Raw genomic sequence first — 24,263 nt, 5'->3', positions numbered from 1 at the left:
ATTAGCTTAAATGTTACCTTCTCAGAGAAGCCCTCCCAGACTGTGCAATCCAAAATAATTCTCATGCACGATCACTATACCTCTACCCTGCTTTATTTTCTTCACAGCATTTTACACTATTTAAAATTATATATGTTTGCTTGCTTGTTTGCTGCATCTCCCAGTCGACTGAAAGCTCAAGGGGGCTTTGTCTATTTCACTGTATCCCAAGTACCTAGAATAGCACCAGACACATATTAGGGATTCAAATATCCATCAAGTGAACGAATGAACAAATGCCTCCCCTACTGCACCAGATTTGAGCTCATGACACACAAAAGGACATCAATAACATTTGAGTCCCTGAACAGGTGAATAAGCCAGGGAGGGGACAAGTCTGTGTTCTCCCCAGGCCCCATCCAAGAACACACAGTCTTTTGCACTGTGTGAGCCATCACAGTGGGTCTCGTTTTCCCCGTGGACACCCAGATAAAGCTCCTATCTCAAGCCATTCTAATCACTCTGTCCTTTTTTTCTAGGCCTTACCGGAGGGGCAGACAGCCTCGTGGGACACAGCCAAAGAGGATGAAAACCGCAACAAGAATCGATACGGCAACATCATATCCTGTAGGTGACCTTCTGGGAGGGCTCCAGGCTTTGGGAACACAGACGAAAAGTGGCTATCACTATTATGTACCTGGAATTTGTTACCAAATAATCCCTTGATGTTTCCAGATTTGGGTCCACATGCTAAGCGTGGAGCTCTGTCTCAGCCTCCCTGCCATCCCTGGCCTGGATGACAGAGCATGGCTGATCTCAGCCAGAGGGGGCAGGCAGGGAGCTGGGTCCAGACACAGTAGATGCAGGAAACCTCTGAAGCTTGGATCTTGCCCGCTCAAGAATTCTTCAGGTCGAGGAGGAAGCCCAGCCACAAGGGTGTTCCCAGCAGGCCCCCTCTGCAAAAAACCCATCATGGCAGCATCTTGGGGTGGAGAGCAAGGTCCAGCCCACGAAGGAGGGGCTGAGAACACCTAGGTGAGAGATAATGCTATTCCAAGGAGGTAGAGTCCCAAGCCAAGGATAGGCGCTCAGAAGGAGCCGGGAACTCCGGCCTGCACCCGAGGGTTTGGGCCAGCTCAGGGCTCAAGGGAGCCCAAGGTTACCCTGTTTACACAAGAGGTAGAGTTTAGGGCATCACGACTCCTGCCAGACCCCACTGCTGGCTGGGGCAGGGCCCTACGGTGAGTGCCTGCCACTCAGGGCCTGTGTCGGCGTGAGTGTTTGGTGGCCCTGAGCCTGCAAGAGAAAGCTTGTTTTGTGTGGAGCTGGGGGAGGCGTGGAAGAACATTGCCTTTTGCTCAGCAGTGAGCTCTAGCGTTCCTGGAAGCACCCCCTGGCGTGTGATTTGATGAAAGCAGTGGCACAGAGTATAGTTCGAGCCCTCTGGAGTCAGACTGCCTGGGCTCCTATCCCAGCTGTGGGGCCCTGGGCAGGTGACCTGACCTCTCTGAGCTTCAGTTTTCTCGCCTTTAAAGTGAGGAAAAGAATAAAGATAGGGTGGTTGAAAAGTGGTTCGTAAAACCCTTGGCAGAGTACCTGGCACCATTACTCATAGCCATGGAGTTACTTTCTCAGGGTCACTGATGAGCAGTGTGGATACACCATCCTCCTTATTTTAAGCAAAATTCACTGAATACCCGTGTGGGGATGTGGAATAAGCCAGGCTGGGGCAGGGAAGCATAATCAGATGTCTATTTTGGAAGGATCACCAGGGCAGCTTATTGGGAAGGTGGATTTGATTGAGAGAGGCTGGAGGCAGAGGGACCACTTAGGCTACTGCAAGAGTCCTAGCAAGGGACGAGGGGGCCTGAACAAGGGCAGTGACAGTACTTGTGTGGGACCCTGCATGATATTCAGTGCTGGGAGGAGAGGGGGAGAGAGACTGCCATAGAACTACGCACCACACACAGTTCTCACACAAGTATGATCATTGCCAAATACTGGTGTGCACGGCCTTCTACACAACATAAATACAGAGGACGAACTTACCTCATACGAAATGCCAAGCACATACTCTGATTAGAACAGGAGTCAACAACAGCCCCTGTCTGCCACGGCACAGCCAACCTGGACCATTTGACATCTCACCAGTTGGGTACGAAGCATCCCTTGGTCTCAGTTCTCAGAGTAACCCAGTTCAGCCAAAAAAAAAAAAAAAATCCTGAATAACAAATTATTTCTAGCACAGTTCAGTGTTTTGTTTTGTTTTCTTTAACTGTCTAGACATTGCCTAAGAAAAAGCTTAGAGGAAGAAAGCGTAAGATACAGGCAGCTTGTAAAGGAAAAAAGAGGCAGAAGTTTTAGCTTAGCTGTTTCCTGTGCTGGTTTAGAAATCGGCTATGAATAGGAGAACTAATCAGAAAAACATTTATAATTTGTCTCTTGGAAGAGAGTAATGCAGGCAGCAAGATTTCTTTAAAAAAAAAAAAAGATTTCTTGCAAATGTAGTGTTGGAAAGATACATTCAAAGAGTCAGGAAATGTGTATGAAGACCTATGATGTGTGGGCCTCCTCTGAGCCAGGCCCTGTGCTGGGCACTGGGACACTCAGTCTCTGCTGCCAGGGAACTCGCATTCCAGGCACAGGTTCTGCTTGCTCTGACCGTCCTCTGCTTGAGCACCATCGTGTACTAGTGCCCTTAAATACCTGGTCACTTGTCTGTTCCCCATATCAGATGGTGAGTTCAGATGGGATCCACTAAATTATAGGCTGTTAAGACCTTGTGTACTCACTCTAAACCTTAGTCTTCTCTCTGTAAAATGGGTATAATGATGCAATAGTATAATAGAAAATAATAATAGAAAAAATAAACAATTAGAGCACAGTAAAGAGACCCTGTCCCTCGAGAGACAAGGGCATCCAGGCCGGGCCAGGTATCTGGTCCAAAGCCTGAGGAGCCAAGGATGAAAGCCTTTGTATCTTTCTGGATGTCCCACTGCCCACCCCTTGCGCTCAGCATCCGTGCCCAAGCCATCATCAGATCTCACCTGGCCTCTGCCCACCTTCTTCCTGGTTGTTCCACATCTACTTTGGCCCCCAAACGTATCCTATCTGATCTCTAACAGAAGCCAGAGGGACCTCCTCAAAATATGAATTGAAACATGTCATTGTCCTACAGAAAACCCTTCAAATGGCTTCCTTCAGTGTTGAGCCCTTCTTTTCCAAAGGCCCTCAGCCCTCTCTCCATCGCATTTCATACTGTGTCCTCTCCACCACAGTCTCCTCGGTTAAGCCCCACCGGCCTTTCAGTACCTTGAACTTTACCCGCTCATCCATGACACAGGGCCTTCGCACATTCTCTTCTCTCTATCAACATGCCCGTCCCTCCTCTCTTTGCTCTGCTAAGTTCTACTTATTCTTCAGATCTTAGCTCAGGTATCACTTCCTCAGGGAATTCTTCTGACCATTATAATTTGGTCAAAACCCCATTATTCACTCCAAGAGCACAAGGCATGTCTTCTCCTTAGTTCTCATCACTATTGTGAGTTGAGAGCATTTGCATGACTGTCTCTTGGCTGCCTGATATCCTCACCAGAATAGGTGTCCTGCAACAACAGAGCTAGGGCTCTCTTGCACTCCTGTGTCCCCAAACCTGGCTTATGGCTGGTGCTCAGTAGACAGGACTGAACGTTGGAATGCACGGACTCCCTGCAAGGCCCCAAAGGGCTTGAGCCATCGGTCTCTCCCTTCTGGCTTCCCCCCAAAAACAGAGAACACCCAGAAAGGATGGATGGAGGAAGTCTGGATCAGGATGACTCTAGGAACAGTGATAGTCGATCAAGGAAGACATTCTGAGCCTGAATGAAGAGGGTGGAGAGATGGGACACAGGAGGGAGAGAGGAGGACAGTCGTGTCCTCTTCAGGAGCCACGTCTGAGAAGGCAGGACTCCAGGCAGCAAGGGGAACAATGAAAGGGGTTAGACTCCATCGCAGGGCGCAGAAGATGCCGTCCGTGTCCCATCCACACCCCACGGCGCCACCACCTCCTTGTGCAGTAACTCCTGCTGGCATCCAGGGCCGGGACTAGGGTGAGGCAGGCGACGCACCCAGCGTGCCACATTCCAGGGGCGGCTCAGTCTCAGCTGTTGACCCTGCACCTGCCTGACCCTGAGAGCAAGCGCCTCCTTAAAGTGTGTGCCCTGGGGCCTCACTGGTTTCCCCCGAGTCCTGCCCTGTCTGCATCTCTTTGCCTGAGGACTTTCTCCAAAGCTGGGGCAGGATGCTCTGTCCAGGCACAAAGCTGTCTCTCCCTAGACCACGAAATAGCCCCGCTCCTCATCCTCGCCTTCACTGGGTTGTGCGTTCTACACCTTTTTCCAGAGCTTCCACGGGGAGTGGGCTGCAGTTGCCCACCCTTCCTGGGCTGCCTTCTCTCTGCTGTCTCACTCCCCTCCCCCTTTCCTCTTGGTGTCCTCTTCTCTTCCTATGTAAACTGCTTGCACTGGAATCTTCATCTTATATCTACTTCTGCAGAACCCAAACAGAGGCAGAGGAAATTCAGATGCCTAATGATACCATCTTGGTGGGTTTAAAGAAACCTGACTCTCCTTTCTAATGTACCGGTCAGTAATTCTGCAGCAAATTGTGGCTGGACCGGGTCTCCCCTCAGTCCTGAGAGGAGACAGTGCCAAAGTAACCGGTGCATCCAAAAGCAGTGCAAAGCATAAAGGGGGACCAAGAAAGAAAGAAAGAAAAAATAAGTCCTGGAATTGAAATGAAAAAAGGAAAAGAGAAACAGCCCGGAGGATTGGAAAGTGCTCCTGCCCTTGTACGTTTCCCTCCCGGAGGCGAAGTCAGCGCTGGCTTGATAAATAGAAATATTCTTGGTGCAAAAAGAAAACCGGGTGTGATTAGCATCTTAAGGAACCCAGGGCACTAGGAGGCTGGAGTGGAGGACAAAGGCCCAGGCCAGGGAGAACAGAGAAGATGAAAGGGGAAGAGAAGGAGGGAGGGCACAGTCTGCCAATGAAACAATGAAAGAGAAACCTTGGCTAAATAAGCCCTTTGTTCCAAATGATTCTGTTTAGAATTTAGCAATAGAGACAGTGGGGTTTCCAGGGAGTAGAAAAGAAAGGAAGTGAAAGGAAAGGAAATGAGTGGGGAAAACAGAACAAAGAGTTCTTTACTTTTAAGTAGCCCTGGGGCATATATGGTGGACAAGGGGAAATTTCAAGAATAGCAAGCGTTCCCCATGTGGAAGTTGCAGAGGGTGCTTCCCTGACTGGAAGGAAATTACACAGAGGAGAGGAAATGATCTCACGGGTGCAGATTTTATCAAATAAGGCTTCCCTTCTGGCATCTGTCGGGGTCCCAGCAGGAAATAGATGGGACCTTCAAATAGGGTGATTTGAGGATAATTTAATCAAGTGACTTTTTTTTTTTTTTTAATGAAAATGTGAGCTAGCTGTGGGAGACTGCAGGGAATAGTGTGGTACCCTGGGGCTAAATGCCATGCCTAGGCCGCAGAGGATTCAGTAAGAAGAGGTTCCCAGGACCCAGAGAACGAGGACCTGGTCAGAGGTGTGACCTTTAGTGGCCTTGCAGCCAGCCCATGGTGACCCCAAAAAAGGGAGCTGAAGGAATAAGTACCTCGATGGCACTCCCCACTTAATCCAGTCTTCTGCCTGTGCTTTCCAGTGGCTGAACCCAGCCAGAGCCAGAGGACAAGGGAATCTGTAGACAGAGTCTGGTGGTTCAGTGGTTCTCAAAGTGTGGTCCCTGGAGCAGCAACACCTGAGAACTTGCTAGAAATGCTCATTTTGGGGTCCCATCTAGACCTGTCAAAGCAGACATTCTGGGGGTGGCACCCAGCAATCTCTGTTCTAAAAAGCCCACCAGTGACACCGATACACTCTCAGGTTTACGAACCTCTCATCTTTTTTTTCTTTTTGTTTTTATTAAAGAAAAGTTGATTTACAATGTTACATAAGTTTCAGGTGTACAGCATAGTGATTCAATAAGTTTTTTAGATTATGCTCCATTTAAAGTTATTATAAAATATTGGCTATATTCTCTGTGCTGTACAATATGTCCTTGTATCTTATTTATTTTATACATAGTAGTTTGTACCTCTTAATCCCCTACCCCTATCTTGCCCCTCCTTGCTTCCCTCTCCCCACTGGTAACCACTGGTTTGTTCTCTATGCAAGTCTGTTTCTGTTTTGTTATAATCATTTGTCTTATTTTTTAGATTCCTCAATGATAATATATAGTGTTTGTCTTTCTCTCTCTGACTTATTTCACTAAGCATGATACCCTCCAGGTCCATCGATGCTATTGAAAATGGCAAAATTTCATTCTTTTTTATGGCTGAATAATATTCCCTTATGTATATATACCACATCTTCTTTATCCATTCATCTCTTGATGGACACTTGGGTTGCTTTCATATCTTGGCTATTGTAAATAATGCTGCTATGAATATTGGGGTGTGTATATCTTTTTAAATTACTGTTTTCATTTTCTTTGGATATATACCCAGGAGTTGAATTGCTGGATCATCTGGTAGTTCTATTTTTAGTTTTTTGGGGAACTTCCATACTGTTTTTCCACAGTGGCTGCACCAATTTACATTCCCACCAACAGTGTACAAGGGTTCCCTTTTCTCCACATCCTTGCCAATATTTGTTGTTTGTGGTCTTTTTGATGATAGCCATTCTTACAGCTATGAGGTGATATTACACTGAGGTTTTGATTGGCATTTCCCTGATGATTAGCAATGTTGAGCGTACGAACCTCTGATCTTATCCACAGAGATCAGCTTCCAGTTTAGAGAGGCAGGTGTGGAAGGCTGAAGGGCAAACAGGAGACCCAGGACATTTTCATTTTCTGAGACTTCTAACCCCCTAATTTAAGACAAGCCCCTGGGCTCAGGTGCATTGGAGTACTGGGCATGGGGTCCAGCAGACCCAGGTGCTATTCTCAGTTCTGCCCTTTACCTCATGCATGACCTTCAACAAGGTCACATCATCTCTCTGACATTCAGGTTCACATCTTTCAGTGCAAAGAGTGCAAATTAAGATGAATAAATATTGAATCTGAGCCTGGTTGTATAGACTTTTAAACCTAGATGACACTAAGTCTAGCCTCTTTGAGTCCACAGGCAAGGAGCAATGGTCCAGAGATGTAGAACCCTGCCCACGGTCACGCAGAGTCTGTAGGATAGCGAGAACCAGAGCTCCGGGCTCTTGCTGCCCCGATGCCACGAGCTCCCTACCAAGGAGTCCCTCTGCATCTAGACTTATCTGTGCTCTTGGGGGAGCATGCGCTAAGGTCTCTGGCCTCAGAGCAGATGGAAGGGCAGGATGAACTCTTCAGAGGGGCTCTTTTCACTTCCAGGGAGGAGCTCAGATTCAAATCAAACTCAGGGGCTTCTTCTCAGAGCTGTTTCTCTGCTGATTTCTGGGGAGACCGTACTGGATGTCAGAATGGGTGCCTTGTTCAGTGTTCCCAACTCCCCCTTCTCCTTTGCTGTCTCTGAGGGTGACTCCTGCCTGGGCCTTACAGAGTGATCCGGGTGCAGAAACCTTCAGTGCCCTTGTGTGTCAGAGGACTTGTTCTGGTCCCTGGAGCCCTCTCTGTCTGCTTGCTGGGACTGCCAAGAAATCAAATGTCCCCAGGAGCAGCTCTCCATCCATGAGTGATGGGGGTGTGGGTATAAGTACCCCAGGTCCCTTCCCGCTGGGGCGGAATAACTTGGAGGTGTGTGTTCACACTCTCTCCTGGAGTAACAGGAGAAAGTAAGCCCCAGCTGTCTACAGCGGTAACTTGCTTGATGACACAACCCTCATTGGTTTCCTTCCTCTCTGCCTCTTGCTTCCCATTCCCCTTCCGGTGTTTCCCGGGATCATCTCCCAAAGCAAGTCCTTGCATTTCAGTCCTTGTCTCAGTTTCTGCTTTGGAAGGAATCCAGATCAGAAACCTTCCTCTCTTTCTTCAGAAAGTCCCCTTAGTGGGGTGTGAGCTGGACATCCTGCTTAGGATGAATCCACAAATTCATCAGATAGGCCGCTGTCCCCCTAACTTCTCTCAGTGCTCTGCGCCTCTACGCTTAAGTCCCCTCCGTGGCCCCAAAGCTCTCATCTGTTGGAGCAGCTTCTCACAGGGCCCGGCAGAAGGGAGCAGCCCAGCCTCAGCCCCAGGGAACTGGCAGCATGAAGAGATGCACAGAATGTCGGGCTGTTTCCCTGTCATCCCCGGGCCACCCGCTACCTGGGTAATGGTAATTCAAGCAAGATTGAACGAGGAGACCTTTAGCTTCAGTGGGGTACCTGGGCAGTCTCAGTGGGATTACCTGCCTCCTCGCTCTCCACTCGTGCAAGATGATGGCCTTAACATTTCCAGTACTTCTAGGAAATGATTTTTCAGCTCCACAATTCATTGTAATGAGTCAAATCTCTTTTCTCTGAAAAACTGCACCTTTTCTTTACCTTCCTCAGTGCCCGGAAGACAGGAAGAGAGTACATCCCATATCCAAATGATATTGTCTTCCCCGTCCCACCTGTCTGAAGTGATGCTCTAAGTGGATGTGACTTGAGAAGACTGACTTATCGGGTTACCTCTGATGATGGAGGAGGGGGGATGAGCTGCGGTTTGCTTGGAGAGTTAAAGCTGTGCATGGGAGGACACTGCGCCCTCTCCCCTGGCCAGGGATGGGGGGCGGGACACACAGTGGGATGGGACAGTGTCAGAGTCAGAACCGGCATGGAGGGCTGTGGAGGCAGTGCGTCTTGGGGTTCCCGGAGAGGTAGGGACCCCACTACTCTACAAGGAAGCTCTCAGCCTTACACCTTCTAAGTTGTTAAACTTGTTGGAGCCTTGATTTTCTCAGCCACAAAATGGGTTATGATGAGAGTCAAATGGCATAGCATCCATAGGCTTCTAGAATGGTGCCTGGAGCATCTTACGCACTTCACAAAGATAGATTTCTGTTCCTTACACCCAGCACAGGTGAGTCTCTAGTCTCACGGCCTAATTCCAGTAAAAACTTTTGGTCTTTCCCAAGACGAATTGAATAGCCAAGGCACCCCCTATGCTAAATAACTGAACATCAAATGGTCTGTACATTGAAACCTGAGTGTGCATCAGAATCTCCTGGAGGGCTTGTTAAAATACAGATTGCTGGGTCCCACCCCAGAGTTTCGGATTCGGTGGGTCTGGGCTGGGACTCCAGTATCCGCATTTCTAACAAGTTCCCAGATGTCATTGATGCTATTGGCCAAGGAACTATATTTTGAAAACCACTGGTCTAGAATTACAATAAAACTGAATTCACACATTTGCATTGATTTCTTACAATACACCACGTGCCTTCATATCTAACTGCTTTTCATTCTTGCAACAAGTCTGCAAAGGTAGAAAGGATTTTGATGTTGTCGTTGGGTAAATTGAGGCTCGGGAAGATACATCAAATGCTCTGGGTGATAGAGTTAGTGACAGACCTCAGGTCTGCCTTCAGAGCCTTCCCAACGCGTCCTTCTCTCGTGCTGAAGGCAATGATTGGCTGCCAGTCTTGGGTCTGCAGGTGGGGTGAGGGGTCAGCTATGAGGCGAGGAAGAATTTGAGCACAGGATCCAGGCACACTATGCCAGCCTTGTGTAGAGGAAAGAGCCTGGATCCCAGGCCAGGTTACCTAAAATCAATTGTATGGCTAAAAGCAAGGGACCGGCTCCTTTCTGGTTCTCAGCCTTTCAGACACAAATATGAATTCATATATTGAACAGATAATTATTGAGCACTTACTATGTGCCATACACTATAGAGGAGTTTAGTAAATAGGGTGCCCGTTCTTAAATAGGGTGTGAAGGAGAGGCATGGGTTAGTCAGATCGTCACAGAAATAAAACTGCTCTAAGAGCCCTGAAGACAAGTACAGGGAGCTATCGGAGTCTGGGGTGGAGAGATCATAGAAGCCTTCCTGAGGAAGGAAGATTGAGCTGAAGAATGAGATGTTGCCAGCCTTATGGGGTTGAGGGCATTCCTTTACATGTGCAAAGGCCCTGTGGTCAGAGCAGACATCATGCATTTGAGCAACAGAAAGAAGGGCACGGTTATCAGAGTAATATGTGGGGAGGGGGCATGAGGCTGGACTGAGAAGTAGGTCCCAAACCAGATCATGCAAGGCATTGTGGGGTCTGGTCAGGCTTTGTTCTCTGTCAGTGATGTCTTGGAACTGATTCATACCAGCTTGCAAGAGATGATGGTTAAATTTTTCAGGAATTTTGTGAGCCAGTTGATACCACCTTGGTAGCTTGAAATCAGTCATGGTGGGAGTATTTATATCACAGAAATCAGATGTTACAGATCAGGGCCATTTCTTCCTCCAGAGAGCTCTTTGTTAAACTTTTACAACCTACCACTGGGCTTTGTTCGAAAACTACAGGGAACAGATTGATTCTAGAGGGACAATGTTTCTGTTCCCCTTGAGTTGTGTTCTGGGGAACTCTTTGGATCTCCATGTCTTTGGAGTTATGCCTTCTCTCTACCGGTGGCCACTGGTTCTCTCCTCCTCCGTGCAAGCCAGTGCTGGCCCCCCTCCTGCCTCAGCTGAGAGCCGGGTGAAGCCAGGCTCCTGCACGTCCTCTTACCTCACCGTTGAGGGGTTTGTTTCTCCTCTATGTGACTTCTTCACTTGTCTTGAATATCAAACAAGGAGTACCAGATTAGCTGTTTCTCAAGCTTGCAAAATGTAGATAGAGCATACTGAACATTCTGGGCTGCTTGTAAATTACTTTGTATAAACTCCTTTACATCGCCCACTGCCCTGTCTTTCTCCATGTGCATGTGGATAAACACAATTTTTTTATCCTTCTAATTATATAAAGTTAGAAGGAGAAGGGGACACAGAATAATATTAGCATCTCCCAGAAGGAATAAATAAACCATGAGGGCAGTGCTCCTCCTTGCAATGCCTTTCTGGTGGACCTATAGCTGAATTCTGCCCTTTCATGAATATACACAGTAACTCTTTGCCTCTGCAGGAAGATGGATTTACATTTTGTACAGAAGGGCAAATGGGAAGCACTAAGTTTCTAACCGTCTCCGCCATCAGCTCACTGCCTGCCTCACATCCAGCCCAGAACCGCCATTTATTAAGCACCTGCTGCATACCAGGCACTGTCCTCACACTTTTTTTAAGAGCAGTTTTAGTTTCAGAAAAATTGAGCGGAATATCCAGAGAGTTCCTGTTTACTCCTACCTCCCATCCCCCTTCAGTTTCCCCTGTTATTAACAGCTCGCATCAGTGTGATACATTTGTTACAATTGGTGAACCAATACTGATCCATTTTTTTTTGTAAGGTAGTATCTCATTTTTTTATTGAAGTTTAGTTGATGTACAATATAATATGTTTCAAGTGTACAATATAATGATTCACAGTTTTTAAAGGTTATACTCCATTTATGGTTATTATAAAATATTGGCTATTTTCCCTGTGTTGTACATTATATCCTTGTAGCTTATTTTATACATAACAGTTTGTACCGCTTAATCCCTTACCCCTATAATGACCCTCCCCTTTCCCTTTCCCCACTGGTAACCACTAGTTTGTTCTCTGTATCCGTGAGTCTGCGTCTTTTCTGTTATAATCACTAGTTTGTTGTATTTTTTAGATTCCACATATAAGTGATATCATACAGTATTTGCCTTTCTCTCTGTCTGACTTATTTCACTTAGCATAATACCTTCCAAGTCCATCTATGTTGTTGCAAATGGCAAAATTTCATTCTTTTTATGGCTGAGTAATAGTCCATCATATATATATACACCACATCTTTTTTTTTTTTTAGTGTTTGGTTTTTTTTTTCTCTTAACATTTTTATTGGCGTATAATTGCTTTACAATGGTGTGTTAGTTTCTGCTTTATAACAAAGTGAATCAGTTATACATATACATATATCCCCATATCTCTTCTCTCTTGCATCTCCCTCCCTCCCAACCTCCCTATCCCGCCCTTCTAGCTGGTCACAAAGCACCAAGCTGATCTCCCTGTGCTTTGCGATCCATTATTACTAGCTAAAGTCCACAGTTTACCTTCGAGTCCACTCTGTATTGTGCAGTTCTGTAGGATTTTATTTATTTATTTTATTTATAGCTGTGTTGGGTCTTCGTTTCTGTGCGAGGGCTTTCTCTAGTTATGGCGAGCGGTGGCCACTCTTCATCGCGGTGCGTGGGCCCCTCACTATCGCGGCCTCTCTTGTTGCGGAGCACAGGCTCCAGACGCGCAGGCTCAGTAATTGTGGCTCACGGGCCTAGCTGCTCTGTGGCATGTGGGATCTTCCCAGACCAGGGCTCGAACCCGCGTCCCCTGCATTAGCAGGCAGATTCTCAACCACTGCACCACCAGGGAAGCCCCTGTAGGATTTTAAAAATGTACAGTGACACATATCCACAATTACAGTATTATACAGAAGTTTCACTGCCCTAAAAGTTCCCTGTGCTCTGCCTAGTCATCCCTCCCCCCAGGTCCCTGGCAACCACGGATCTTTTTACTGCCTCCATAGTTTTGCCTTCTCCAAAATGTCATAGAGTTGGAATCATACACTATGAAGCCTTTCAGGCTGGGTTTTTTCACTTAGCAGTATGCGTTTATGTTTCCTCCATGTCTTTTCATGGTTTGAGAACTCATTTCTTTATATTACCAAAGACGTGGCTGTACCATGACTTGTTTGTCCATTCACCTATTGAAGGACATCTTGGTTTTTCTTAAGTTTTGGCAATTATGAGTAAACCTGCTATAAACATTCATGTGCAGGTTTTTGTGTGGACATAAGTTTCAGCTCATTTGGGTAAATACCAGACAGTAATTGCTGGATCATATGATAAGAGTGTGTTTCGTTTTGGAAGAAATTTCCAAACTGTCTTCCAAAGTGGCGCTACCATTTTGCTTTCCCATCAGCAATAAGTGAGAATTCCTGTTGCTCTACATCCTCGCCAGCATTTGGTGTTGTCAGGGTTCTGGATTTTGGCCATTCTAGTAGGTGAGTAGAGGTATCTTTTTGTTTTAATTTGCAGTTCCTAATGACATATGATACTGAACATCTTTTCATATGCTTATTTGCCATCCATATATCTTTTTTCGTGAGGTGTCCGTTCAGATCATTTGCCCATTTTTTAATTGGGTTGTTTTCTTATTGTTGAGCTTTAAGAAGTCTTCGTATACTGTGGATACAACTCCTTTATCGGATAGTCTTTTTCAAACTTTTTCTCCCAATCTGTGGCTCATCTTTTCATTCTCTTAACGTCCTCACACTTTTCATGCCTGCATTTTCTCATTTAATCCTCCCAACATTCTGTGAGCTATATAGTATTGAGCCCTATAGCATTTTCCTAAGAAAACCAAGGCTTAGAGAGATCAACTAACTTGCTAAGTGATGGAGCTAAGATCTGAACCCAGATCTGACCCATAGCTTCAGACCTCCCATCACCACGTCTACTGTCCTACTTGCCACAGGTTAGCCCATGTGGGAATAAATCTTGATCATTTTGTACTAAAGTACCCTTTCACAGTCTCAGAAGATAGTCTCTATTTGGATGCTCTGCAGAGCCCGGCATGGTGACTTGCATCTAAGTACCTGAATAGGGCGTAGAAAGCCCTCTTCAGTCTAACCCCCACCTACCTCCTCTGCCTCTTCTCCCACTGCTAATTGCCTCCCATTCCATGTTCACAAGACAAGAAACTGTTTGCAGGTCGCTGATATGCTTGCTTTTCCAGGACCTCTGCTCTCACTCTTGCTGTTCTCTCTGATGGAAAGACCCTTCCTCGTTGTCCTTTGGTCAAGCCTTACTTTCAATTCCTCATTCACATATCACTTCACAAAGCCCTCTAGTCCCCACTTTCTAGACCTTGAAATTTCACTTCTGTGTACAGTCTGTCTCCCCCACGACATTGACAAACTCCCTAAGCACTTGGAAAATACTTTCCAAGTCCCTTCAACAAGCCTGTGTGTAGTAGGTGCTCAGTGAATTTGTTCTCAATTAATGAATAAAGAGGTGATATTGACAAACGCCATCATCTGGTGGTTAGAGGCACTCTCATCTTTAAGAATATAAAACTAAAAGAAATAAGTTTGTTTCTTTTCTTTTTCTTTTTAATCATATTTGCTTTCAGACTTTCAATTTCATTTTATATTAATGAAAATTCCCTTTCAACGTTTTACAACAGAATCTCTGTTTCCAGTGCTTTAGACCTCAAGGGCAGGCATAACTCAATAAATAAAGGAGATTTTTTGAATCGATAAGTCATTAGTGAAACCAATGAGTGAAAACACATTATGCATTTTTCACTTTTTTGAGCCTTACAGTTTTGGTAACTGCTGGTAACAAGACTTAACAGTCTGAGCTCAGAGTCAGGTGCTGGGTCTTGTCTGAACCCCTGCTGGGTGGATGTCCCCCAGGACGTCCCACTGCAGGAGCTGGGGACCAGACACTTGCACAGACTGCAGTACCTGCGAGATGCTAGAAGTCCAGGGACAGCACATCGTGTGAACAGAGCAGGGATTCAGGGTCAGACAGTCCTAAGATAGAATCCCAGCCACTTGTAGGCTGTGTAATGTTGGAAACTTGCTTAATCTCTCTGAGCCCCAGTTTCTTCATCTGTGAAATGGGAAGAATAAAAATACTACATCATTAGTATAATAATCTGTGGAGCAATTTGGAGGAATAAATGATTGAGTGAGATAATGTATGTGAAGCCTCTGGTATCTACCATCAACTCCATAAATATTAGCTTCAAACTCCTTCCCCACTTCACACCCCACTCCGCCACCCACCCAAAGGGATCACTTAGACCTCCCCCCAACTCCCTCTGGTTGATTCCACGGAAACTCTTCCCCATGATGAGTAAGAAACATGGCATCCAGTGTAGCTCAGTGTCTAGCACAGTGCCTGCCGCATGGCAGATGCTCACTTAACTATTTTTGAATTGATTAATTAGTTAATGAATGAATGGTCGTGGGGTGGTGTCCTGTCCAACCCCGGCCTGCTTGTCCATCCTTGGTCCCATTCCTTGCCTTCTTCTGCTCAACTTTCCATCATAGGGATCTGACCCTTGCAGGTTGCATTTCTCAGCCTCTCTTGTCAGCTGGCTGCTGTTTGGCCAATGACGTGCACTGGTTGGAGATTGGAAGGTGGGAGAAAGGAAGAAGCCGGGGTATTTCTCCCTCTCTGTCCCAATCAGAGGCACCTTCTTGAACAGTGAGGGAGTCTCCTCCTTTTCTCCAGCTCCCACCAGAGAGGCCCACTGCAGCTCCAGCTTCCACAGGTGGCCCCCACCCCTGGGCTCTGGTGCCCTCGCTTCCTCCCTCTGTCCCACCGACCCTGGGGAGGCAGTGTCTCCTTGTTGATGTTTATCTCTGAGTTACTTCTCCCTCCTCCCTTCAGCCTCTCAACTCTTCCATCACCCAGGTAACCACTTCTCTGTCATTAATTCCCTCTGCTGTGTACCCTTGAAGTACTTTCTACTATCCTGCTTAGACCCCTCTGGGGAATCAGGAATGTCTGAGCTCAGAGTTAAGAGAACCCCACTCTTCCAAACTCCACCATCCGCTGGCCATGTGGCCAGTCAATCCTTGGGAGCCTCAGTTTCCTCATTTGTAACAAAGGTTAACAACATCCGTCTTACTTCTCTCCCAGGGTCACTGTGAGAGTCCAGTGAGATAATCCATTCATGTACTCACCGAGTACTTATTGAGTACCTGTCACAGGTGCGTGCAGAGGATGGAACAAGGAGCAAAACACCTAATGTCCCTGTTCATGGGGGTTCCAGTTAGTAGTAATAGGTGGCCTTGTAAACTGCCAAGTTCTGGAAAAAGCTAATGGGATATGGTGACCCGACTTCCTTGATCCCCATACACCCTTGGGGGGTGCCCAGAGTTCTCCAGTCCACCTATGGGGAGCCCTAGCCCTGCCCTAGAGTAAGGTGGCCTGGCCAGTAGATGCAGCAACACGCGGTGATACGTGCATAGTGACGGGGACGGAAAACTGAGCCCCTCCCCCCCACCAGACCCAACCCAGGTGTTCTGTTTGCGTGTCCTCTAGCATATCGGAGCTCACTTTAATTAACTGTAAAGGATTAGCCTGATTCTTCTGCTGTAACAGGTTTTCTTTTTAATCATTTTTATTGGGTGTTATTTGAAGTACGCGTGCCATTGACTAAAGCCTGCAAATCTTGTTTGTGCCTAGATTGTTTCTGAAATGGTATTCTCTATAACACGAGTTTTAGTTATTGATGATCTCTTTTAATATAATGATTTAGTCAGCTTCACTTGAATGATAGTACTGATAACAATATGCGGCCGACAGTCTATTTGCAGCAATATTCCAAGAGGCAAAAGGCAAGCATTTGTGCAGTTGTGGAAAATAGGTAAATTTGCCAGTTTTAGGCAAGCATGAAAATGGGGCATATTAATTTGGATCTAACACTTCTCGCTTCCTGGGTGTTTTCATATGGTCTTTCCTGCGTTGTCCTCTGGAGAAGGCGTTTCCATCCCCATTTTAATGACAAAATCACTAAAATTTAAAGAAGCAGGTCACTCTCCCCGGTAGGTAATGACAAAACCGGAATCAGAAGGGCGGGTGGAAAAAAAGGAGAAGCAGCATATACAGGCCCTTTTTTAAGGCACCGTAATCTCCCTAAGCCTCAATTTCCTCATCTGTAAATGGGGATAATAACCGAGGGTGAGGCTAGGGGTTAAATGAGAGCGTGTCTGTCAGTAGCGTGGTGCCTGGTACATGATGGTTGGTAAACGGTCGCCCTAAAGCAGGGCAGCGCTCACCCGAAGCCTTCTCGTCACCCACCCCCTTGTTCTCTGCTCTCTCTCTCTCTGCAGATGACCATTCTCGAGTGAGGCTGCTGGTGCTGGATGGAGACCCACACTCCGACTACATCAACGCCAACTACATTGATGTGAGGCTCTCCACGGGGCTGGGCAGCTGGGTTCTGGGGTTGGCTGCAGTAGGCTCAAGATCTGTGGCTATGCCCCCAGCCGCTCCCCCAGACAGTGGCCCTCCTAGAACAGGTCCGGAGGGTCTGGCTCCTCCCTGTAACTAGTGTAACCCAAGCTGATGAGCCACCTAAAGCTGCATCCACTTTCAGGCTGGCTGGAGTAGCCTGCTCTGTGGGAACCCAGGATTGCCAGTTTTGTTCATTCACCCATTAATTCTTTTGTATGTATGTCCGTTTACCCATTCATTCATTTATTTGAAGGTACAGCCATTTATGCAACAAAAACTTCAGAATACCTACTGTATGTTGGATGCTATGGGAACCATAAAGCTAAAAATGCCATGGTCTCTACCCTCTAAAACCTTAGCAGGAAGATAAGCTGTGCACATCAATAATTCCAGGGCAGACTAGAAAGTGGTGAGTGTCATGAGTTCAGATAAAATGCTACAGGGATTCAGAGGTGGGAGAGAAAAAGTCACTCTTCTATCAGGAATGGGAAGTTTGATGTGAACCAAAGCTTCAAGCACAGGTAGAATTTAAAATCAAAGAGGGGGAAGATGGGCCTCTGGCCAAAGAAAAGCACAAGCTGAGATATAGCAGAGGGTATGTAGCAGCTCAGTTTGAGGGGAGCAGAGACTCTATAATGGGAATAGTGGAAAATAAGGTTGGAGCTAGATCACTGATGCTTTGTGATCAAATGTAGGAAGTCAGACTTTATTTTGTAGGCAAGAGAAAGCTGTGGAAAGTTTTTGATCAAGGAGGTGACCGGTTCAGAGCTGAGCTTTGGAATGATTTATCTATTACCCAGGGTAAGATAGATGAGAGGGAAGAGGGTCTGGGAATAAGACCCCCAGTTAGGAAAGGGGGCTGCTGCAGTGTTCCAGGGAATATGGAGGAAGGAACTAAATAGAACAGGAGCCAAGACGGGCGTACACGGAAGTAAGAGAGTTTGTAAAAGGGAAGCATGGTCACTGGGACCAGAGAGACATCCCAGAATGACCGATGCAAGCCAGGCTTCTGAGGACCTCAGCTAGGAGTCCAAGAACCTTTACGAAAGGTTCAGAGATCCACCTTGCTGCCTCTGACTCCCAAGTGTTTTTATAGAGAAGCTATAAGGCACTGTGGCATGCTTTTGAATTCCCCATTGTGTATTGCGCCTTGTGTTAGGCATTTGCCTGTTTGCCCTCAGATCTATTCCTTGTCCTTCCCTGTTCTGCTTTGTGTTGCTGGTATGCGTGTGTGTGTGTGCGCATGTGCATATGTGCATGTGTGCATGTTTGTGTGTGCATTGTGTGCTTGTGTGTGTGCATGTGTGTATGTGCAGGTGTGTGCATGTGCGCATGTGCACGTGTGTGCATGTGCATGTGTGCACGTGTGCGTGTGTTTGTGTGCGTGTGCATTGTGTGTGTGCATGTTTGTGTGTGTGCGTGTACATCTTTGTGTGTGCATGTGCGTGTTTGTGTGCATGTGCATTGTGCATGTGTGTGCATGTGCCTGTTTTTGTGTGTGCGTGTGTGTGCACGTGCGTCTGTGTGTGCATATGTTTATGTGCGTGTGTGTGCATGTGCGTTTGTGTGTGCGTGTTTGTGTGCATGTGCGTGTGTGGTGTGTGTGTATGTGCGTGTGTGCACGTGCGTCTTTGTGTGTGTGCATGTGCGTCTTTGTGTGTGTGTGTGTATGTGCATGTGTGTGCGTGTGTGCAGGGAGGAGAGTGGGCTGACCCTTTAAGGAAGGTGCGATGGGAGATTGGCAGGTGATGGGAAGGGAGAAGCCATCGTATTTATCTGCCTCTCGTGTTTCCTGGGATGGCAGCTCCAGCAGTGGCTGCATCCCATCGGCGGCCCCATCACGCAGGACCACCAGAGTGACCCAGCCTCGACAAGGTGGCCCCAGCTCCTGGCTCTGGTGGCTTCTCTGTCTCCTGTTATCTGCTGGTTCTAGGGGTGACCACATCCTTTCACTATTGCCGATCTCTGGGTGGCCTCACTGTTCCGTTTTGCAACTCAGCTCCTCCATCACCTGTATAACCAGCTCCCTATACTGAATCCCCTCTGTCTGAAACACCTGGAGTGGTTCTCCGCCTGGACTCTGGCTAACAAGGAAGTTCACAAGGAGATGGCCAGTTCTGAGCAGCCTGTCTTCAACCTGGAGAAAGCACTCAGCATTCACCCATCATGCCTTCAGCCTTTCCCTCATGCATCTAGTATTCATTTCTCACACACAGCAGATCCTCCACTGTGTGCTGGAAACACAGACCTTAAAAGGGACTCAAGTCTGGTGAGGGAGTCAGATAAGAAAAGAGACCCTCGAAGAGCAGGGGCCATGGGAACGTAAAGGAAAATCAAAGCCTCAAGGTGGGAGTGGGGTGGTCAGTGAAGCCTTCCTGGAGGAGGTGACACAGTGCTGCTTTAGCCAATGAGTGAGAGTTAGCCAATGGTAGTCAGGCAAGAAGGACCGATGGTAGCTTAAGAATTATTGATCACCTCTAGTGTACTAACACTGCCTTAACTAGTATCACAACTCACAAAGTAAATGCCATTACTACCCATTTCCAGATGAGTGAACTGGGGCTCTCAAGGTTATGAAACTTCTCCAGGATGTGAAGGAGGGGACAGCAGGAGTCTGCATCATCGGTGCCTCCCCAACCATGCCCTGCTGGCTTTAATAACGACGGTAATGCAATGACAACAGCCCAGGGCTCTAAATGAGTCACTCTTGGGCCCTGTGAGGGGTGGTTTTAAATGAATCTGTTTATTGAGACCTCCCCATAGCCCTTTAAGGTAGGTGACCACCCCCATTTTCCAGATAGGGAAGCTGAGGTTTAAAGAGATTGCAAAGCTTGGGAGTGGGCATCTGGTCAGTGGCAGAAGCAGGCTAGAAACCAGACCCGAATGACTCCCAGGCCAGGGCTCTTCGTCCTGCTCCTCTCACCCACTCAAAAGACACCACCTTGCACGCAGCACACAGTGGGGACTCGGGCAGCACGTGCTGAACCAAACTGAGTTGGTTCCTGCCATTTCTCCTTGACTTTGACTCTGGCTGAGTGGATGTGGCAGCCCTGACAGCCATGCCCACGAGGGGTCTGCTGGCCCAAGTTGCCGTATCTGGCATTCATTGCCTGAGTGCTAACCTCCAGCAAAAGGCATTTTCCTGGATAGACAATCCCAAGTTGAGTGAGGATGTGACTGCGGTCAGAGCCAAGATGCACTTTGGTGTTTTATAGGCAACAAAGGAAACTGCTTTAAATGCAAGTGAATCTCTGCAACACCAGTACTAATAACAGCACCCGTTTCTACCAGGTTCTTATTATCACAATGCATTCTGAGAGCCTTTAAGGATAAGAGGCCAGGGGTGGAGGTTAAGAGGCTTGCTCAAGGTCACACAGCTAGAATCCAGTTCTCTGCCCACCTTCTCCCTCTCTCTAGGAAGTAGATTGTGCAGACAGGCCAAACAGTCTCTGCTAGATGCTGTCTTAATAAGTGATACTGGACTCTGTGCTGTGGTTAGAGTCAAGGGCTCACGAGACCAAAGTCGTGACATGAATTCAGTCCTTATAGAGGCCACGTTGAATCCAGGCCTTTCTGCTCACTAGCTTTATGATCCTAGGTAAATTATTTATCCATTCTGATGTCTGTAAAATGGGATGATGCCAACCCGCCAGAATGTGACAACTGATGTGAAGTGTCTATCTGTCAGGGTCCCACTGGGAGACAGAGGGTCACTCAAAGGGAATTTAATAAGAGTAGGAACAGGATTAAAGGAAACTAAAGGGGGAGGCAAAGTGGCAGGAGTTCAGTATCCCCAGGCTAGAATCAGCAGGAAGCTCTCAAGCTCCTGAGAGCAGGGAGAGTAGCTGTAAGGAGGGGGCTGCCTGATTGGCGCTGTAGCCTTTGATGGAAAGTCAAGGCCAAGCCATGGTGACCTGATAGGGAGACACCCAAAAGAACATACACCCCAACCTCCCAATGGCCTCTGAGCTCCTGCTTCTGCTCCGCATTGACCAAACCCAACTAGCAGCTGGAGGGCATGGAAGCCCATGGTGTCGTCCATATGACCAAACCCAACTAGCAGCTGGAGGGCATGGAAGCCCATGGTGTCGTCCATATGACCAAACCCAACTAGCAGCTGGAGGGCATGGAAGCCCATGGTGTCGTCCATATGACCAAACCCAACTAGCAGCTGGAGGGCATGGAAGCCCATGGTGTCGTCCATATGACCAAACCCAACTAGCAGCTGGAGGGCTTGGAAGCCATGGTGTCGTCCATATGACCAAACCCAACTAGCAGCTGGAGGGCTTGGAAGCCATGGTGTCGTCCATATGACCAAACCCAACTAGCAGCTGGAGGGCGTGGAAGCCATGGTGTCGTCCATATGACCAAACCCAACTAGCAGCTGGAGGGCATGGAAGCCCATGGTGTCGTCCATATGACCAAACCCAACTAGCAGCTGGAGGGCTTGGAAGCCCATGGTGTCGTCCATATGACCAAACCCAACTAGCAGCTGGAGGGCTTGGAAGCCATGGTGTCGTCCATATGACCAAACCCAACTAGCAGCTGGAGGGCTTGGAAGCCATGGTGTCGTCCATATGACCAAACCCAACTAGCAGCTGGAGGGCGTGGAAGCCATGGTGTCGTCCATATGACCAAACCCAACTAGCAGCTGGAGGGCATGGAAGCCCATGGTGCCATCCATATGACCAAACCCAACTAGCAGCTGGAGGGCGTGGAAGCCATGGTGTCGTCCATATGACCAAACCCAAGTAGCAGCTGGAGGGCATGGAAGCCCATGGTGTCGTCTATACAGATCAACCTCCCAGGGCACGAGCAGAGCAGGGAAGGGAATAGAGAGTCAGTGGAGGGACAGAGAAGACACCGAGCCTGAGCTCCTTTTAGCACAGTGTGAGCAGTACAGGGTGGAGGGGAGGGGAATCACATCAGTCGTGACCCCCTATACACTCCAGCAAAGTCAAAATTCCCAGGGTCTCTATGGGGATTCCTGGCAGACACACCCTAGGTAGCTGTCTAGGGCTCACCCCTTGGCCCTGGTTTCCACCCAGCCAAAATCCTCCCTGCACTCCAGAGGGCTAACTGCCTGTGCTAGAATCATTTATCCACAATTGGATCTTGACGATTCATTGAAACGACTCCATTTGGATAATGAGCTAGATGGGGCCAGCCCTGTCTAGGCCTCCAGAGGCTGTGGTTCTCCTCCTGTCTGAACCATCCCTCCGGCACGTTTGTTTGCACACCCGAGAATGTATTGGCCACTTGAATCTGTTATAAATTACCAGTCTGGAAATAAATATCGTCTCTGGGTCCCCAGTAAGTAACAGATGCATGAGCGTGGAGTGAGATAAATGCATGTTGGATGCAAAGCTCTTTCCCATTGCTCACAGGCGGATGGAGGCAGGCCCAGTGCCGGTTTGCAGGCCATGTGCGTGCTGTGTAGGTGGGACTTAAGTGAACTCAAAGTTCTTTTCAGGTTAGGAAGTTTTCTGTACCAGCTCTTGGGACATCCCCAGAGCAGCCCCAACTGAGCAGTACGTCTCCTTTCATCTCCATTGCTGAAGAGTCAGGTGGTTAGAATGCTTTCTCTTGGGGACTGCGTGGGTTCCTGGAGGCCAGAGAGGGTCTCTTGACTCGGATGCCACGTGTGGACAGGAGCGCAGCATGCATGCGTTCATTCTGTGTGCATTTATCAGCGCTGACTGCCCAGGCAGACTTCTCCATGCTGGGGACACAGCCGTGAGCAAGCCCGTTACAGCCCTGCCCTGCTGGAGCTCTCATTTGACTGGGAAAACAGACGATAAGCATGTAAATAAACAAAGACTTTGGTGGTGAGTGCCCTGAAGAAAAGTAAACCAGAGAAAGCAAAAAAACCAAGGATGTCAGGGTGGGCAGGTAAGGGCTGTCTGTGGAGGTGACTGCCGTCCCAGCAGAAGCCTGGATGGAAGAGGAGGGCAAACCACTCGGTTATGTGGGGACAGACACAGCAGGCACGGGTAAGGGACAGTGCTAAGGCCTATAGGTGGAAACGTGATGGCTGCTTCTGAAGAAGAGCAAGACAGCCAGTGAGCCATGGGGAGGGTGGTAGGAAAACTGAGACTATTGCTGAAGGGATGAAATGGGAATAACAGGGATGTTGAAATGCCCAAACTAGGCTTAAGAGGCCAGTTCAACTGCAGTGACCTCAGAGAACACTTCTCTGGCCTCCTTGCACATCTTCCTCTTGGTGGCCTTTATCCCATTTTGTTGATGTCTACAAGCTGCTCAGAATCTGAGCCCACATCCATCAGGTCCACTTTTGTACTTCCAGTGCCTTGTACAGAGTAGTAGATGCTTAGTTAATACCTGTCAAGTGAATATTGAAGGACTGAGTGAGCAAACGAATGAACAAAATAGTGAAACTAAGTCATCTAACTCCCACAGTTGAAATGTGAATTTCTTGCTCAGAATTTCATCCCGTTGACATTGAAGTGTGTTAGAATCTTCCACGTCCCATGCATTTTGTCTTTTGCCTTTTGTCTGCCAATTAAGGCCTTATGGGAATGCCCCAACCTCACCTCAAAGACATATTCATGTATGTATGCCACCGACCAGTCTCTGCTGAAAACTATACCCAGCTCTGGGTGGCCTGTCCCATGGCCCAGAAGGAGAAAGTATTTTAAAAAAAACAAAGAAACTTATTGCAACATACATTGTAAGGGTGCTAATTGGGCATCTACCAAGCCCTGCAGGGCTTAGGAGGAAGGAGGGCTCATTTGAAGTGCAGTGTGGGAAGCTGGGGCATAGGGTACATGGAAGGGCCCGGAGAGGGACAACTGGAAATGAGGCTGGAGATGAGGCTGGAGACAGGGGCTTAGTCCCAAACTAAGGCATTTGGACATTATTGTCCAGGCAACGGGGAGCCACTGCAGGCTTTTAAGCGGGGAAACAACATAATCAGATGCACACTGGGAAGTTCACTCTGGCAGGAAGCAGATGGGCTCTGGTACTGGACTGGAGGCAGGGAGGCCAGCATGAGGCTATTGTCTTGGCCCAGATCAGGGAGGATGAGGGCTGCAGAAGGAATGATGTGGGGATGACAGAAGAGGATGGACTTGAGAAACCGCATCTTTCCACACTGTAGGGTACTATTTTCTATTCCCAAGCCTACTCAAGAAGACTCACATAGTCTCATTCTTCCTGTGAGCCTGGGAAGCACTGTCCGTCTTAACTCAAAGGAACAGAGAGCTCTTTGTGCCTCTCATCTTCCTTCCTACCTCTCACGGCTCAGAGAAGGG

General features: G+C 47.8%; 1 protein-coding gene across 2 annotated transcripts in view; it reads left to right on the top strand.

The window, feature by feature from the left end:
• PTPRT (protein tyrosine phosphatase receptor type T) overlaps nt 1-24,263 on the top strand; it is an 803,133-nt gene that overhangs the window by 734,252 nt on the left and 44,618 nt on the right. For both annotated transcript variants that reach the window (XM_057529518.1, XM_057529519.1), the window contains exons 18-19: nt 519-606; nt 16,866-16,942. In XM_057529518.1, the coding sequence (XP_057385501.1) occupies nt 519-606; nt 16,866-16,942 (165 nt within the window). The remainder of the gene's footprint in view (nt 1-518; nt 607-16,865; nt 16,943-24,263) is intronic.

This window comes from Balaenoptera acutorostrata, chromosome 15, assembly GCF_949987535.1.
Source record: "Balaenoptera acutorostrata chromosome 15, mBalAcu1.1, whole genome shotgun sequence".
NCBI classification, from domain to species: domain Eukaryota; kingdom Metazoa; phylum Chordata; class Mammalia; order Artiodactyla; family Balaenopteridae; genus Balaenoptera; species Balaenoptera acutorostrata.
This window is presented reverse-complemented; position numbering and strand designations above follow the sequence as displayed.